General features: G+C 36.5%; 2 protein-coding genes across 4 annotated transcripts in view; one reads left to right on the top strand and one right to left on the bottom strand.

Moving 5' to 3' along the window:
* CENPP (centromere protein P) overlaps positions 1–16,827 on the bottom strand; it is a 319,800-nt gene that overhangs the window by 145,050 nt on the left and 157,923 nt on the right. The gene's annotated exons all lie outside the window — the stretch shown is intronic.
* ASPN (asporin) overlaps positions 9,063–16,827 on the top strand; it is a 30,210-nt gene continuing 22,445 nt past the window's right edge. Inside the window, exons 1-2 of the mRNA XM_073352364.1 lie at positions 9,063–9,328; positions 16,658–16,770. Of these exons, the coding sequence (XP_073208465.1) occupies positions 9,091–9,328; positions 16,658–16,770 (351 nt within the window). The 5' untranslated portion in view covers positions 9,063–9,090. The remainder of the gene's footprint in view (positions 9,329–16,657; positions 16,771–16,827) is intronic.

Genomic DNA, 16,827 nt, shown 5'->3' with positions numbered 1-16,827 from the left:
ACAGGGACAGCAGGGTCTACACAGACAAATTAGTGCGCAACATGTTAGTGCATTTTAGAACTCATACTCCTTTAGTGTGCATTGCTGTCCCATGTAGATATGATCTTTACAACTGTTAGATTATCTATGTGACCATGATTGGGTTCTCAGTCCATTTATAATGGACAGGTATCCATATTACAAAAAAACATTCTCATAATGAGAAAGTTTGTAAGCAGTATCAGCAGATAGGCCAACAACTGAGTAGACATGGAGACTGAACTACTTATCTCGTCTCTCCAAGTTACAGTTGGGGAATGTTGACAATTTGCACTGCCACTACTCACCCTGTACCTTCTGTAGAAGTAATACAAAAATGCATTTACATAGTGCCTTTCACTACAGGTTGTCAAAGAACTTTTAAAAGTCACGTTTAATAGTTGGGGAATCTAAGGTAGATTGCCTAAACCCAGAAAGGATGTCAACAGAAAAAATAGAACCTAGGCCTCTGGACTCCTATGTCCATCTCTAACCAGTGGACCACACTCTGCAATACTATCCCTTTTCATTAACACTTAAAAATTAAAGAAGAAAATATTTTTGTTTTGGTTGTTAACAGTATGTCTGAAAATCATGTGGGCACATGTTACTGTACACTTGAGTTTACAGCTCTTATGTACATGCTCTAACACAATACACAGACATATTTTAAGATACTAGTCATACCCTATTTGGTTTCAACATGTTGATAATTAAAAGGTAGAGATGAAAGGCTTCAGGCTGTAAAGTGAGAACACGTTTATTTTTGGTTTCAAATATTTTAGTTTATAAGTCAGATGTTAAAACAACTTTTCAGAAAAAAGTTTGAGTGCATTAACACATACATAAAGTGTTGATGCAATAAATTTATGTTTGTTGTGTACATAAAATTAAACAAGCATAATTATTACATCTACCCAGAGAGAGAGTGAAGAATCAAGATGAACCACAGAAGTGGAAGAATAAACTTTCCATATTCAAGTAGTGCAAATAGCATGGACGAACTTGAGAAAGCCCAGAACTTAACTAAAACCAAAACATATGACTGCATTCAAATGTACTGGGTTCTCAGTAAAAGAGAAATATGTCATGTTATTAAAATGTTATGGTTTGTCTCCAAGAGAGAATATGTACAGTCAGAGTTTACATGAAAATGATTAATGTAACCACCTTTAAAAACAGTGGACATTAATGAAAACTTATTTTGCCTTTCACTAAGACTTGCACACAAGCTTTGGAAAAAAGACAAAATTCAAACATACTGGAAGGTTTTAAGGACATATGACAACATATTCCTAATGATACGTACCCAGTAACCAAATATAGTCACTCTCAAAGGAAAAAATATTCATCATGGCCACATTCTACGGCGCTGATTTTGTTACACAACAAATAAATGTGTCCAGCGAAGTTTCTATACCATAGCTGCAGTTATGTAATTTCTCACCACTAGAAAGTGGTCTTCTGATTGCATTATATACTGGTCTTGATTTGTGCCTTATCCAATCAGAAGTTAGTCTGTTCTTAAAAGTAGCATTTGTTTTAAAGAATATACCAATTTTATATGAATAGCCTGCTATGTCATTAAGTGAAATTAAGTTAATTGATTAAGAACAAGCCAAGCAACAGTCTGACTGTCGGACAATCTCACTTGTAATTAAAAATATGGACTAGATTTTGATGCAGTTTTATGGTAAATTGTAAAAGATTTTGTGAATTTTTGAAAGAACTTGATTAAGTTCCCAAAGCCTAGTTGGCCATATTAGGATTCCCTGAACTACTTTTTTTGTGATGTCATCAACTATTGCATAAAAAAATAGAGACTCTGAGGTTCAGAATTTGGAAGTCAACTGACTGCAAAGGTGATTATAAAATATTTTATTTTAGAATTTAAGTCTCTTCATAATTTTGAAACTATTTCAGCTAGAATCACCCTACCCAAACCTCCACTATTAAAGGGGAAAAAAAAAAGATGCAATTATTTTCCTCCTATCCAAACTACTACCTCAACAATGTTCCCTTTTACTATTAAAGGGCCAAGACAGACTTCATTACAGCAATTTTATCCAAATTTGTTCAAGTAAATGGATGCACACAAACTCATTCTATATACAGACAACATATTTTCTTAGGAAGTTTGTTCTAATGCTGATAGGATTTTGAAATCTAGAACTACATATCTGAAATATTAAAAGGAGTATCATTGAACTTTTGGTGTGGGAATTTGATTGTTAATGAAAGGTAATTTCACTATTTGGGAAACACTGATCCATAAAGGGTGTATTACTCATCTACTCTAATCAACCTGGAACATACAAAAAAGAACAATGCAGTGAGCAACACGAGCCTTATTTTCTTTAGTATAGTAACTTCAGTTTGGAAATGTTAGTGTAGCATCTCTGCTTCTTTTCCCCCTTAAAAGTACAGTAGACAAAATAACTAGTGCTACTGAAACAAATCTGTAACCTTATCAACATGTCATCAACATGAACTTATAATTCCTTGCCATCCAAACATTTTATCAGGATGGAAAGGAACTAGAATTTTTAATCTTTTTTTCCCCCTCTTGCAAGATTATCAGAATTGTAACATAAAAAGAGCCATTTACATTAGTAATGACAAAGTAACATATCTATAAAACTGGATAAATGAAAATCCTGAATTTGTCCTAAATCGAGGGACATAAACCATTAATTACGTTGACGATGCAAACAGCAGTATAGGTAACTCATGTTAGTGCCATATCACTTTAAATAGACAATCTGTTAAAGGTAAGGAGCATATAACCCTGCTTCTAACTATATTGATATGGATACTGTAGTATGAATAATGTAAATGATTTCTATTTTTCCACGGACCTAGCTTAAACTTATAGCTCCAATCATGATTATAACATATTGCAGCTAAAGACTGGAGTTATGTTAACATAAGCAAGTTCCCGCAATAGGTATTTATTCCAATGTTCTCATTAATGACCATCATCCTTGAAACTTGCTAAAAAAAAAATTACTGTTTTAAACAAAGCATACACTTTGTTCCTTGTATTTAATAATATAATGTAGGGTTTTAAATCAGAAAGTCTGGTGTACACTTGGTCTGTTGCTAGGTATTTACTATAAGTAAGATGTCTTATCTATATACAACTACATAAAAGGATAAGCAGTGTATTAATTTTACAGCTTTAGTCTTTGAATAGGTTTGATAACTTGCTGATCATCATCACTATTTATTCTTTGAATGGATGTGTGTTCACATTTTAGTAAATGCCACACTCTATAAGGAATGATGCACTGAAAAATTATTTTTAAAAAATTGTTCTCATATCAGAAATGGATTTGAATGGACTTCACTGTACTTCCAATGGCCAGGTGCCATCCATTATTATATTTCAGGTTTTGCCAAGTCTTCTAACTAGATGTCTAGAGTTAAGCTAGAAGTTTTGGCTGTAATACAAGCAGTGATGAAAACCACATGAGTAATAACAAGTCTTCTTAATGTCTTTCTTCAGTACTAAAATGGGCTAATCTGTAGAAGCAGTTTACTCAAGTATCATCCAGGGTGTCAGGCAGATCAGGAACTTTTCAAGTTGAATTTTTCCTTGGAATGCCCACTCTCAATTTCACAGCACTCAAAACAAGTTTGTTAATACTTACAATTTAAACAATTGAAATAAACCTCTTCGGTGGATTATCACTGCTTTTGGAAGGACTGCCACATTTACCAGGTATGTTACATTTTTGCATCTATTCACATTTAAACAGCAGTACAGAATTAAGCAACATATTTATATGAAGATAACACTGTTAGGTAAATAAGTGCTTTGCAGTACTAAATGATTTATAAAGTAAAAATATTTTTCATAGTATACTTTGTAGTTCAAATATTTTCAAGTTTACTGAAATTTTAGAATCAAAGAGTAAAAGCAACAGTGCTCTAGCTGGATTAGCAAACAGTAATCAACCTCATAAAAAGAAAAGAAGTGATTTATATTGTCACGTAAACATCTAAAGCAAAATATGATAAATCTTTCCTTGTTATTTTAACCTATGCACAGCCCTGTTCTATAATCATTACTTATAATTAATATACTACTAAAAGTCATTTTAATGAAAAATTTATTTTATCAAGTATAACAGAAAAAAGATTTTAAAACAAAAATAAAATAGTGAACAGGATAGATGTTTAAATAAGTGAAAATAGCATAAATGCTCATAGATTAATGTTCATCTAATTTTCAAGTTATAAGTAAAGTAGTCCCTATTCAAAGTCAATAAAATAAAAACCACTATCTCAGCTATTTTATTTAAGTCTGCATTTCTCATAGTTGCACTGTGTATCTTTAACATAATGCTGTATTTTCCAGAATATATCTTAGTTTCTTATATGTTCTTATTCAGAAAGTTGTTTAATTTTATTTTTCTTAAGCATTAGTCCAAAGAAACACAAAGAGTTAAAATATAAAACCATTTATTTTTGGGAAGGAACAATGACTAACAGAAGCCAAACTATTTTTAAATATAGTGGTCAAAAGAGCTACTATCTTGCCTTTCTTTGGACAAAAGCTCTGCACAGAGCAATGATTTGTGATACTAATGAACACAAGGATTTTCCCTGCCTGTCTTCAAGCAAAACCAATGTTTTATTCCTGGCTCATTTAAACATTTCCTTTTCAGAAACAATGCTCTAGGAAACTTGCCTCCCTTCATCAAACTACCTTAACAGCAGCTCTTTCTAAACATGGCTCTAAAAAGGACTAAGTCTTGATTACTCTGCTGTTAACTCCTTCAGTGTCATGGCTTAAGAAAACAATGATCACGTTACAGTTTTCTGCTGCTGGAATCTAGCCATAGAGTAATTTCAATATTTTTCTTTGAACATATGCATACTTACCAGGGCCTTCAAATCATCTTTCTGTCCACAAACTGATTTATTGTATTTTCTCTTGTAATCCACATTTACTATTTTAATATTATGAAGTTTCTGTACTGTTACACCGGAATTTCTAATCCAAGTTTTATTACATCTGAATGGCGTTAGTCACATTAAAATAACATTAAGAGTTTATCATAAACTTTATGTAATATTCTAGAAATACCAAGAACTGTACCACACTAACAAATGCATAAAAAAAAAAAGAGTTAATCTCTTCTGTATGTTATCTGGCAATCTGAGGTTTGGGATAAAACAGACAGCCTTTAGAATTCCAAATCATAGAGGCTCAACTGTGTCCTAAGGGGAGTCTGTAGAGGCACAATATCTTCTAGAGCAGTGGTCCCCAACCTTTCTGTGTGAATAGCAACGGGCACCACGTTGGGGAACACTGTTCTAGAGCTTCAGGGTGTGCAAGGAAAACACTACGATTGCAGTGCGTCTAAGTGCTGGGCATGCCTTCTGCACCCCACCAGCTTCCTGCCTGATGCTGGAGCACACAGCCCCCTCTACTTCACCACCCATACATTTGGGGTGGCTTGTCCTCCTGGAAGTGCTGCGAAGGAGCACTCTCTGAAGTCAGGGAAGCATAGGGACTCTATGCAGATGATGCAAGTAGAAGAAACGCTTCTTGTACCCTTTCCCACTCCTGCTGTATCTGGGCACAATCTCCCCCTCAGTGTTCTGGTCAATTAGTAAGTGTGAGAACTGCTGAGGGTATACATTATCTTGACAACAGTAACCCATTTCACATACTTTATTACAAAGTTACCTATTTAAATATTTCATAAAATAGATGAATTAAAACATTTGGAGCATTTATATTAATCTACTGGGGTTTAAGCAGACACAAAAATTAGTAAAGAAGTTAGAACTGAGCTAAAGAATCACAGTGTTTTTGCAGAAAATGTTCAATACCTCTTCACTGTGTTTCACGCCACAAAAACATTTGAAATTTCAAATGGAATATATTTGCCAATTGCTACACACGTGCTACTTCCCACTGACATTTCTGTCACTTATACATCCATTTGAGACAGAGAATAAGAATGGGTACTCCTGATACCCTCCCTACATTATAGCATAATAATTTTTATATTCCCTGGGATTTCTGAAGTTACTTCCAGTATAATGAATGTAATACTTACACACAGTTTCAATAATATTAAGAACAATGATCCTGACACACAAAAAGCATTGGTCTCATATAAGTAAATTAAAAGCAACAATGTAAAACAACAAAAACACAAAACTGGAATTTAACATAGGCCAAAGCAACACATAAACAGACAATTAAACATTTAATTAAGCAATTAAACAAGGATCTACATCCATCCAACATTTCCCAAAAGAATTCTATTACATCCCAAAAAAAGATTATCTTATAAACAGGATATGCATTACAAAGTTTACAGCAGTGTCTCTTGGATTCTACATAGAATACCGTAGGATACACTCAGCTCCTCAAATTAAGTCTAAATATCCTAGTAAGTGGACAATTAGAGCAAAAATCAGGCCTCCTGAATCTCAGTTCTGTGTTCCAAACAACTAGACCATGCTGCCTTCTTCAGTTTCAAGTCAAAGCTATCTTTGCTCCTGGACTGGAGTACCTCTTTCATAGATCCACCTAATCAGATTGGTGGACCCAGTTAGGTTTGAATTTTCCATGAAAGACTTATCACATAGCTGAGGACCACTCTATTAACAGTCTAGTGACTAAATATGATGGTCTTTTGTCCCCTGAATTCCACTACTTATGTATACTATCTTCACAGATCACTGGGGTGGTGGTGCGGGGTTAGAGAGAGAGCAAGCATGTAAGGATGAAGTCAGGGAGCCAGTGGTGAATATTATACTCTGAGTCTGACTGATTACAGCAGAGAGAGTTTTTGAAATCCTATGCCATGGCTAAGGTACAAGAGAAAAGCACTTTCTTCATCTCCACTGTAGCATCTAGAAAGTCTTGAACTGCTAAAAAATTCTCAGTGACTGATTAAACCAGACAGCTTCTATTTCAAAGAACTTTTGCTTCTTATTCACTGTGACTATACGAACATAACTGATTGGATTCTAACAACATTGGCTACATCCATGGTAGCTGATCCATGTTAGGAAGGGACAAATCAAATTTATCCCATATTCCATAATTGTCTAATATGAAGCATCTGGTAATGTCTACTGTGAGAAGCAATTTCTATATTCCTAACTGACAACTCCTATATTCCTAACATAGTATCTAATTTTTGCCAGTTTTGCTTGCAAGATTTCTAATGTGCTGAAGGAGTTTCAGTCACATATCTAGCAGATGGAACCATTTTCCATGTTATTAATTAACTCTGATAAGAGGTTTTGGAACTACTTTGACTGTTTATTAACGTTTTCTTTGGGAAAAGGTATTAGCTCTCCTTGGGCAAGCAGTTTAGCCATGCTCAGGAACTCATGTAGATAGTGACAACCTTGATGGGCAGGTTATTAAGAAGGCTGTAGAGAAACAATCTGGAACTCTCCAATTTCTATGACCCATGTCAATATGATTTTCCACTGGGCATGGAACTGAGACTGCACTTGCTTCAATGGTTGATTACTTTCTTCCAGTCTCGGAGAGAGGATAGGCATCCAGGCAGATTCTTTTAGAGCAGTCTTCAGTCTGATACTATTGGCCACAATGTTTTGTTCACTTGCTTACAGACTCTAACTGGGATAATTCAGTAGTTGCAATGTTACCGTAAATAGAATCATGAAAAGATATTGCTGAGCAATTGCTCATCAGCCTTAGTGGCAATTTCACAGGGTTCTATTTGATCACCCCATGTGTTCAATTTATATGGTGTGCAATGCACTGGGGGAAATTGTCAAGAGATGTGAATTGCCTCAGCATTAATTCACAGAAGATTCAAGGCTCAGGCCTGAATGGTGCAGGCTCCCTGCTTTCCCAAGGATTAGTCAAGGGGAGTGGATGAGATCAATCTGGCACAAGGTAAACCCAGAAATTATTTATTACATATTATTAACAGGCATCATGAACTAACATCTGTCTCTGCTTTTGCAGTAAGATATATGTAATTTGTTGAGATGGTCTGAAATTTGGGAGTGTTTCTGGATTCCTAAATAGCATTAGTAGTGTAAAAAATACTTTTTAATCTACATATGCTAGACTATTCCTCTGATGTGGATATAGCCCAATTGATTAACATCTTTGAGACCTCTGCACTGGATTACTACATGGGACTGGGATCAGCCATAAGTTACAACCGTAAGTCTCATCTATTTAGATTGTAAGCTTTTCAGGGCAGACTGTCTATGACTCTGTCCATGTAGTACTCCAAGAACAATCGTGCCCTAATCTTGGGGTTTGGGCCTACAGGTGCTCCTGTAACACAAATAAAAATATTACTTCTGTTCCCAGGGATGGGCATTGGCTTACAGTTAATTTACAGGTACAATTTAAGTCTCTGATTTTAAACAATACAGACCTATACCATTTGGATCTTTGTCACATAAAAGATCAACTCTTTCCCTATATGCCATTGCAACAATAGTAATAAGTGCAGGGCTTTTACCAGGAATCTTTAGATCTGAATACGTAAGACAAGAGGCAAGTTGATTCTGGGTTTGAGAACTTACAACTGTAGATTTTTTTCCTCCTCAAATTTGAGGACATGACCAGAGAATGTTCTGATGGATGCATTTTATATCTCATATAACTATTTCCCATCCCCCTCGATGCAATAGGAACAGTAAGTCTGTTTAAAACATACTGCAATTTAATGCTAACAGACATCAGAGGATTAATAAACTGGGATCATATCCTAAAAACTTGTAACAAGTTTTGCTACAAAACTCACATACAACATGTCTCATAAGTCTGGAGCTCACTGTACCACGCTCAAAACCTATTTCAGGGCATTATCAAGAGACCTTTTAATTGAGCTCAATAAACTCCTTAACTGTTGCATCAGCATCAACTATTCAGCAACTTCATTCTTATTCTTTGTAAGAATCATTTTTGGCTCTGGCCAAAGAGTGTTACAAGAGATGAATTAAACTAGAAGTATGAAGAAGTTATCTGTAGTTCTACATTTTCTAACTTTGGCTATATTTTGTTCTTTTCCCCCCAAGATTAGTTATTCTCCGTGAGAAGACATGAAAGAATATGTGTTGCTTCTCTTCTTGGGTTTGTGCTCTGCTAAACATTTCATTGGCCCTTCACACTTTACATTAAAGCATATGATGCTGCAAGATATGGAAGATGAAAATGATGATGATAACTCTCTATTTCCAACTAGAAGACCAATTCTGCAACAAGTTCCTTTTGATATATTTCCAGTATGTCCCTTTGGATGTCAGTGTTATATGAGAGTTGTCCACTGCTCTGACCTTGGTAAGAATAAATCTGCATGTCTGTCTATCATGGGAATTATTCTTTGGAAATTTTTTAAAGAGGTGAATTCTGCATTTCCATGAATTATGAATTTATGAAACAAATCGTGTTTTGAGGGATAAAGTAGTATTAGTTTTCAAGGAGACTAATGTTTTTACTACTAGATTGTTTCAGTCAGATTTCCAAAGGATATCATCTATGAAGTTCTCTCTCTGAGGCCTTGTCTACACACACACAACTTATACCAATTTGTTCAATACCAGTTTAGAAACTGATGTAATTAAAATCAGTGCAACCTCCTTGTGTGAGGGTTGACTTGTATCAATGTAGTTGAAGTTGGTAAGCAATTTAGACTACATAAAACTCATTTCCTTAATAGTAAAATGCTATTTTATTTAGACAAATATTTCCTTTCCCATCTGTTAACAAGATTATTTCGATCCAAAGATGAGAGAATAATGCCTACAAAACATAAGAACTAAAATTTTCAGAGAGACACATTCTGCCTTCACATATTCCCTTTATTTCAATGGAAATTGTACCAAAGTATATGAGGACAGACTATGACCTGTATCAAATGTGCAATGTCTTGTATTTGTATTAGAGAAGTCCCTACTCCCTTCTCCCATAAAAGTTTATATCTAAAAAAGTATCTACTAGAATTTGTGGGGGTCAACAAGCATGCAGACAAAGGAGATCCAGGGATATAGTGTATTTAGATTTTCAGAAAGGTCCCTCACCAAAGGCTCTTAAGCAAAATAAGCAGTCATGGGATAAGAGGGAAGGTTTTCTCATGGATCGGTAACTGGTTAATGTATAGGAAATAAAGGGTAGGAATAAATGGTCAGTTTTCAGAATGGAGAGAGTAAATAGTGGTGTCCCCCAAGGATCTGTAGTGGGCCCAGTCCTATTTAACATATTTATAAATGATCTGGAAAAAGGGGTAAACAGTGACGTAACAAAATTTGCAGATGATACACAACTACTCAAGATGGTTAAGTCCCAGGCAGACTGCGAAGAGCTACAAAAGGATCTCACAAAACTGAGTGACTGGGTAACAAAATGGCAGATGAAATTTAATGTTGATAAATGCAAAATAATGCACATTGGAAAATATAATCCTAACTATACATATAAAATGATGGGATCTAAATTAGCTGTTACCACTCAAGAAGAGATCTTGGAGTCACTGTGGATAGTTCTCTGAAATCATCCACTCAATGTGCAGCAGCAGTCAAAAAAGCAAACAGAATGTTGGGAATCACCAAGAAAGGGGCAGATAATAATACAGAAAAATATCATATTGCCTCTATATAAATCCATGATATGCCCACACCTTGAATACTGCATGCAGATGTGGTTGCCCCATCTCAAAAGAGATATACTGGAATTGGAAAAGGTTCAGAAAAGGGCAACAAACATGATTAGGGGTATGGAACAGCTTCCGTATGAGGAGAGATTAATAAAACTGGGACTTTTCAGCTTGGAAAAGAGGCGACTAAGGGGGGATATGATAGACGTCTATAAAATCATGAGTGATATAAAGAAAGTAAATAAGGAAGTGTTATTTACTCCTTCTCATAATACAAGAACAAGGGGCCACCAAATAAAATTAATAGGTACCAGATTTAAAACAAACACAAGAAAGTATTTTTTTCATGCAATGCACTGTCAACCTCTGGAACTCCTTGCCAGAGGATGTTGTGAAGGCCAATACTATAATGGAGTTCAAAAGGGAGCTAGATAGATTCATGGAAGATAGGCCCACCAATGGCTATTAGCCAGGATGGGCAGGAATGGTGTCCCTAGCATCTGTTTGCCAGAAGCTGGGATTGGGTGACAGGGCATGGACCACTTGATGATAATCTGTCTGTTCATTCCCTTTGGGGCACCTGCCATTGGCCACTGTCAGAGGACAGCATACTGGGCTTGATGGATCTTTGGTCTAACCCAGTATGGCCATTCTTATGTTCTTATGTTGATTTGCAGAGTGGCAGATCACATGACAACAGAAAAGGATGACAAGAGACAAAAGCCACAAATCAACCGCAAGAAAATTATAATGCAAGAGCATGGAAAGAATATCAGTTATTTGTCTAGGTTAAGACTGAATAGCATAACCATAATGATGACATTTTCACCAAAGGAAAATATGTGAACAACACTAAGATTCATAGATATATAATATAGTACATAAGGATCACGATCTCTATAATTAATGACTATAGTCTCTATCTGTGTAAGTCTTTGTCGTTAGGCTTTATATAATTCAAGGATGCCAATAGGTTGTTTTAACTGGAGTTTATAACAAAATTGGGTATTCTTAAAGAAAAAGGTGTTTTTTTTTTAAATTTCCCCTCCCCATTCCCTCCACTGGTTCATTTTCCTCTCCCTTGTTATCCTCACCCCTCTATCATTCCCGCCAGCTCTGCCTACTCTTCCACTTTCCATCCTCATCTGCCCACTCCTCCTGCCAACACAAATCCTCCCACATCTAGATACCTCTCCTCACCTCTGGTGACATTTGCCTATGGGCCTCCCTCCATTCTCACCCTTTCCTCCTCCTACACCCATCTCTGCCACCATATCTGCTCTTCTCATGCCACAAGTCTTAACCCCAAGCCCATCCTCCTTCTTTCTCCCTTTTTCTTGCTTTCTCTGGAATATCCATTCAATCCCTGAAAAGATTACTGCCATCCACAACCTCTTCATATCTCGCTCCTTCCAGTTCTTGGCTCTCACAGAATCCTGGATCCCTTCATATGATCATGCATCTACAGCTTGGCTCTATCAAAGAGGCCTGTCCTCTCAAGCTCCCCTTGATGGATCAGACTGGGTGTGCTTCCTCCTCCCTTTTCCCACTCCTTCTCTTCATGAACTGCACTGTATCTGACTCTCCTCTCCCTCTTCATGTTGCTGTCATCTACCGTGCACCCAAGTCTTCCCCATCAGCCTTCCTCTCTGATCTGTGCACTCTCTCTTTCTCTCTTCACAATTCCCCTCAGCCTTGGTGAAAGCAAGATTTTTTTTAAATTCCAGAATCAGAAATTTGTGTAAATTTCCTGATCATATTCTCTCTCTAACATCGATACTCTGTCTAGAGAATATGCTCTTACATTATTAAAAAATAGTTATATACATGAATTTCATCAAAAATTCTTTTAAGAATGATATTACTTCCACAAGGTATGGAAGAAACCTTTTTACTTCTAGAACAGTTTATAATGAAGGCAACATCTTTTTTTTCTGCTTCCATTACAGTCAAATGGCAAAATTCCCATTCTTTTAGGTCCCAGTTCAGAAAGGTAACTATGCACATGAACAATCTTAAGAGCATGAATAATCCTTTGACTTCGATGGGAGTACTCATATGCTTATAGTTGAGCAGAATACCTTGCTGAAATGGGACCTAAAATAGGAGCAGACACATGCTTAGTTTTTATAAAAACTGTTAATGTTCTATCCTAGAACTGAATTCACACACATATTTAAATCAGAGCGAAAGAAATATATTTTAGTATTCCACACATCATCAGAATTCAGAAATATTAATGAGGTTGTCACAGGGTGCTCTACTCACTGCAGGACAGCCCTGCCTCCTGGCGATTCTGGGGATTAGCTCTGCCAGGCTGACACCTCTTCCAGTGATCACTCTCCATCACTCCGTCTCTTTCCCTCTCTGTGGTGCCTCTCTCGTTCCAGGAACTGCAACCTCCTCTTTATGACTTGGACCTCCAGCCAGGTCATTATATGGTTTCCTATCAAAGTCCCTTCTCACTAGCAGTCTCAGGCAGTCTTCCCTTTCACTGTGCCATAGTGCCACTCCCTCAGTGTCTGGAAGGGAAACCTGGGCCCGCCTTCTAATCCAGGTTCCTAGCCCAGGGACCCTGCAACATGCAGCCAAGATCTGTTCAGTCCCTAATCTTGGTGTTTACTCCCTAGGCTGCTTCCTGCTTTGCATTCCTTCTAGATCCTGCTCACTTCAGGGTATGCCCTTCCCTCAGGGTCAGGCGCCCTGGATCCTACTCTTCCCCTGCGTTCTCTACTTCCCTCTCTACTGAACAGAGGGTGACAACTGCCTTCCACTCAGCAGCCTTTGCTACTGCCAGCTGCCTGGGTTCATACTAGCCCAAGTCCACCTATGCTCAGGTGAGCTTCCCTCTAATCAAGGCTCGCCACCCAACCTACATCTCACTCATTTGCTGCTTAATGGCTGATTGGGCCTGCCTGGCCTAATCCAGCCCTCACAAACCAGTGCGCGCGCGAACACAAAAACAAAACAAACCAACACACACACTCACCTTTCTTTACTGAAGTTTTTGTTGTTTTAAGATCTTAGCTTACATAATATCCATCTTTATATTATACTACAAAATCTTGCCAAGGATAAGAGACCCATGCCTATACCCTTTGAAGGTCTATTCTTCTAAGAAATATAACCATGCTTAACAATCATAAATGTGCTTGTCATTTCTCTTTAAGTTTATATTTTTTTAACTGAAGAGTTCGTTTAACAGGAAACACTCTAAAAATTTATAGTAAAATAAGACTAACACTGTACTGATTTTCTAATGAACCCACTATTAATATATTTAGTGACCAAAGAGTAACACAAAGAATAAAATACCATATAACTAATAAAGATCCTTATGCTCAAAATAAAAACAGCACAGCAATTTCTTCCTAAGAGTTATCAAAACCACAGGACTTCTGTACAGGATATAGAGCAGAACATGCCACTTAAATAACAAATAGAATCTACCACTCTTTTAACTACAAAAGTAAAGAATAAACTAAATTAAATGTTCAACAACCATAAAGAACAGTATTGGTAGATCTAAGAGCTATATTCCAGTACATAAGAATGTACGAAAGGCCATACTGGGTCAGACCAGTGGTCCATCTAGCCCAGTATCCTGTCTTGTGACAGTGGCCAATGCCAGGTGTTTCAGAGGGAATGAACAGAACAGGCAATCATAGAGTGAGCCATCCCCTGTCGTCCATTCCCAGCTTCTGGCAAACAGAGGCTAGGGACACTCAAAGCATGGCTTTCCACCCCTGTCCATCCTGGATGATAGCCAAAGGTGGAGCTATCCTCCATGACTTTATCTAGTTCTTTTCTGATCCCTGTTATAGTCTTGGCCTTCACAACATCGTCTGGCAAAGAGTTCCACAGGTTGACTGTGCACTGTGTGAAGAAATACTTCCTTTTGTACTGTAGCCCTCTATCAGCACATTTTCTACCAATGAGCAAAGCTCTTAACCTTCAAACCTGCTCATTTGCAACACAAGCCCTTACAATGTGTGACACGTATGTTTTAGTTTATGTCAACTCATTATTTAAAGATTTTTTTAAAAAAGGGAAAAACCTGTTTTTATGGATGTTTTCCTCATTATCTGAATAAAATAAACAACTTTTGCAATCTGTAACAGGGTAATTGTAATTGGGTGCCCTGTTACAGGTTGCAAAACTGTTTTATTAAATTCAAACACTTAGAAAAGAATCCATAAAACAGATTTTATATTTAAAATAATTATACATTTGTCAATTATGGCACATGCCATTAAACACAGGCCATCTTGAACCCAGGTACTAGGGAGAGTTCTTGTGGGATACCACCACCTTTATTTCAGCCCTTTCCATATTAAGTACACCTTCCTCCCCCAGAACAAGTACTGCTGTCTGGACTCTACCTTAGGAGTGCTATACCCTCTTCTTCCCCACTGCCTTCCTGAGGCCATGGTCTGAATTCTCTCCTATCTGGAATCTCCTGTCAGTTCCTGCTTAGTTTCCCATCCTTCCCTGATAGGCCTTTCTCCAGTTCCTGGATGGGAGGAAGTGGGGAGAGAGGAACAGAGGGTCCACAGCTGCAGGCAGCAGCCTCTGTCTCATATAATATATGTGCAATGGGATGGAAGCCGAACCAGGTCTGACAGTGAGCCTTTTACAGAGGATAAGATTGTATTTCCTATTGCATGCTGTTGTTCTAAACTTACATTTTATGTTTAATGAAGAAGTGTATATTGCTCAAATTAATTTACATTATTTTGGGGATTCAAACTCAAGTTTAAAAAGGCACAGTTAGAAATCCTCAGAATTCGTCTATTCATGACAGCCAGCAACCAAAGCTGAAGACAATAAGATCATTAACTGGAGCAGCAAAAAACAAAACTAAACCCTGAACTCAGGTTGCCAAATACAAGAAGTGGGACTGATCTGATTTTAAAATGTGTTAAACATCCAAGGTGAAATTCATTGCAATGCAGAAGACCAATGAAAAATCCCTCCACACCCCACTTTACTTCTCCCCAACGAAACTTCCACTCTGTATTTAAAGTCATATCTACTTACTTTACTGACAAATAGTAGCTTTTACTCCTCTTAATTCTGAAGAACACAAAGTACTCTGGAAGAACACACCAGATTCAATTCTGCCTTATAAATCAATAGTTAGCAAAGAAAAATAAGGACTACATTTGAATTTCAGATCAAAGGTAGAGATTACATTACAAATAGTTTTTTAAAAATCATATTTTGACTTGTAAACTGATCATACATAATATGAATCCACTGAATTATTGAATCCCATGAAGCCACTTTATTGTAACTTTTCTAATCATAACCATTTAGTTTAACAAGCAAAGAGGATATGTACATTTTATTTTGAGTAATCCTAACAAACTATTTTTTACTGAAAGTGCAAGTGAAGATAAATCTCGTTATTTTAAAATGTCCTGTATAGAAGAGTACCATCATGGGAGTCAAGAGAGCTGAGCTCTATTCTAACTCAGTATGATCTCTCTGTGTCACAGTTTACCCATCTGTGAAATGGAGAAAAAATGCTTATCTGTTTTTCTAAAACACTTTGAGATCTATGAATTAGAAACGTGTTTAAGTATTATTATTTATTTTCAATATCCAAGCTTCTTAAAGTACAAAAAGTAGACTAGGCAGTTTAACTTTTTATTTTATACAGTCAATTCCTACTCAGTTTCACTTTCTGGTGCCTACACTTTAAGAGGAAGATACAATCTTTTGGGAAAATGACAGATGAATTTTATACTTTTAAAAAGAAACTGTTTCAATGGAATACTGAAAACAATTCATGGGAATTGTGGGCTGATGTTGAGCTTTGTATAAATATGAAACTTTTTTTGAAAGCTAAAATTATAAGCTAAACTTACCTAACAACTTATGTATTCAAAGCAGAACTAAAAACCACACATTTACATTGTCATTGTGTTATCCTGCTTAGCAGTTAATGGTTTTCTGTATATCAACATAGTAGGCATTTATATATATTTTTGTTTATCATTAACACTAAATAGGTTTGACTTCAATACCAAACAATATTCCATCTGATACTCGCATGATAGACCTTCAAAACAACAAAATTAAAGAGGTCAAGGAAAATGATCTCAAAGGACTCACATCACTTTATGTAAGTTCGTTATTTTCTGATTGAGTCTTATTTAGGCAACTAAGATTTTTATTCATT

The sequence above is a fragment of the Lepidochelys kempii genome, chromosome 7, assembly GCF_965140285.1.
Source record: "Lepidochelys kempii isolate rLepKem1 chromosome 7, rLepKem1.hap1, whole genome shotgun sequence".
Taxonomy (NCBI): Eukaryota; Metazoa; Chordata; order Testudines; family Cheloniidae; genus Lepidochelys; species Lepidochelys kempii.
The sequence above is the reverse complement of the archived record's forward strand: the minus strand, read 5'-3'. Positions and strand labels throughout refer to the sequence as shown.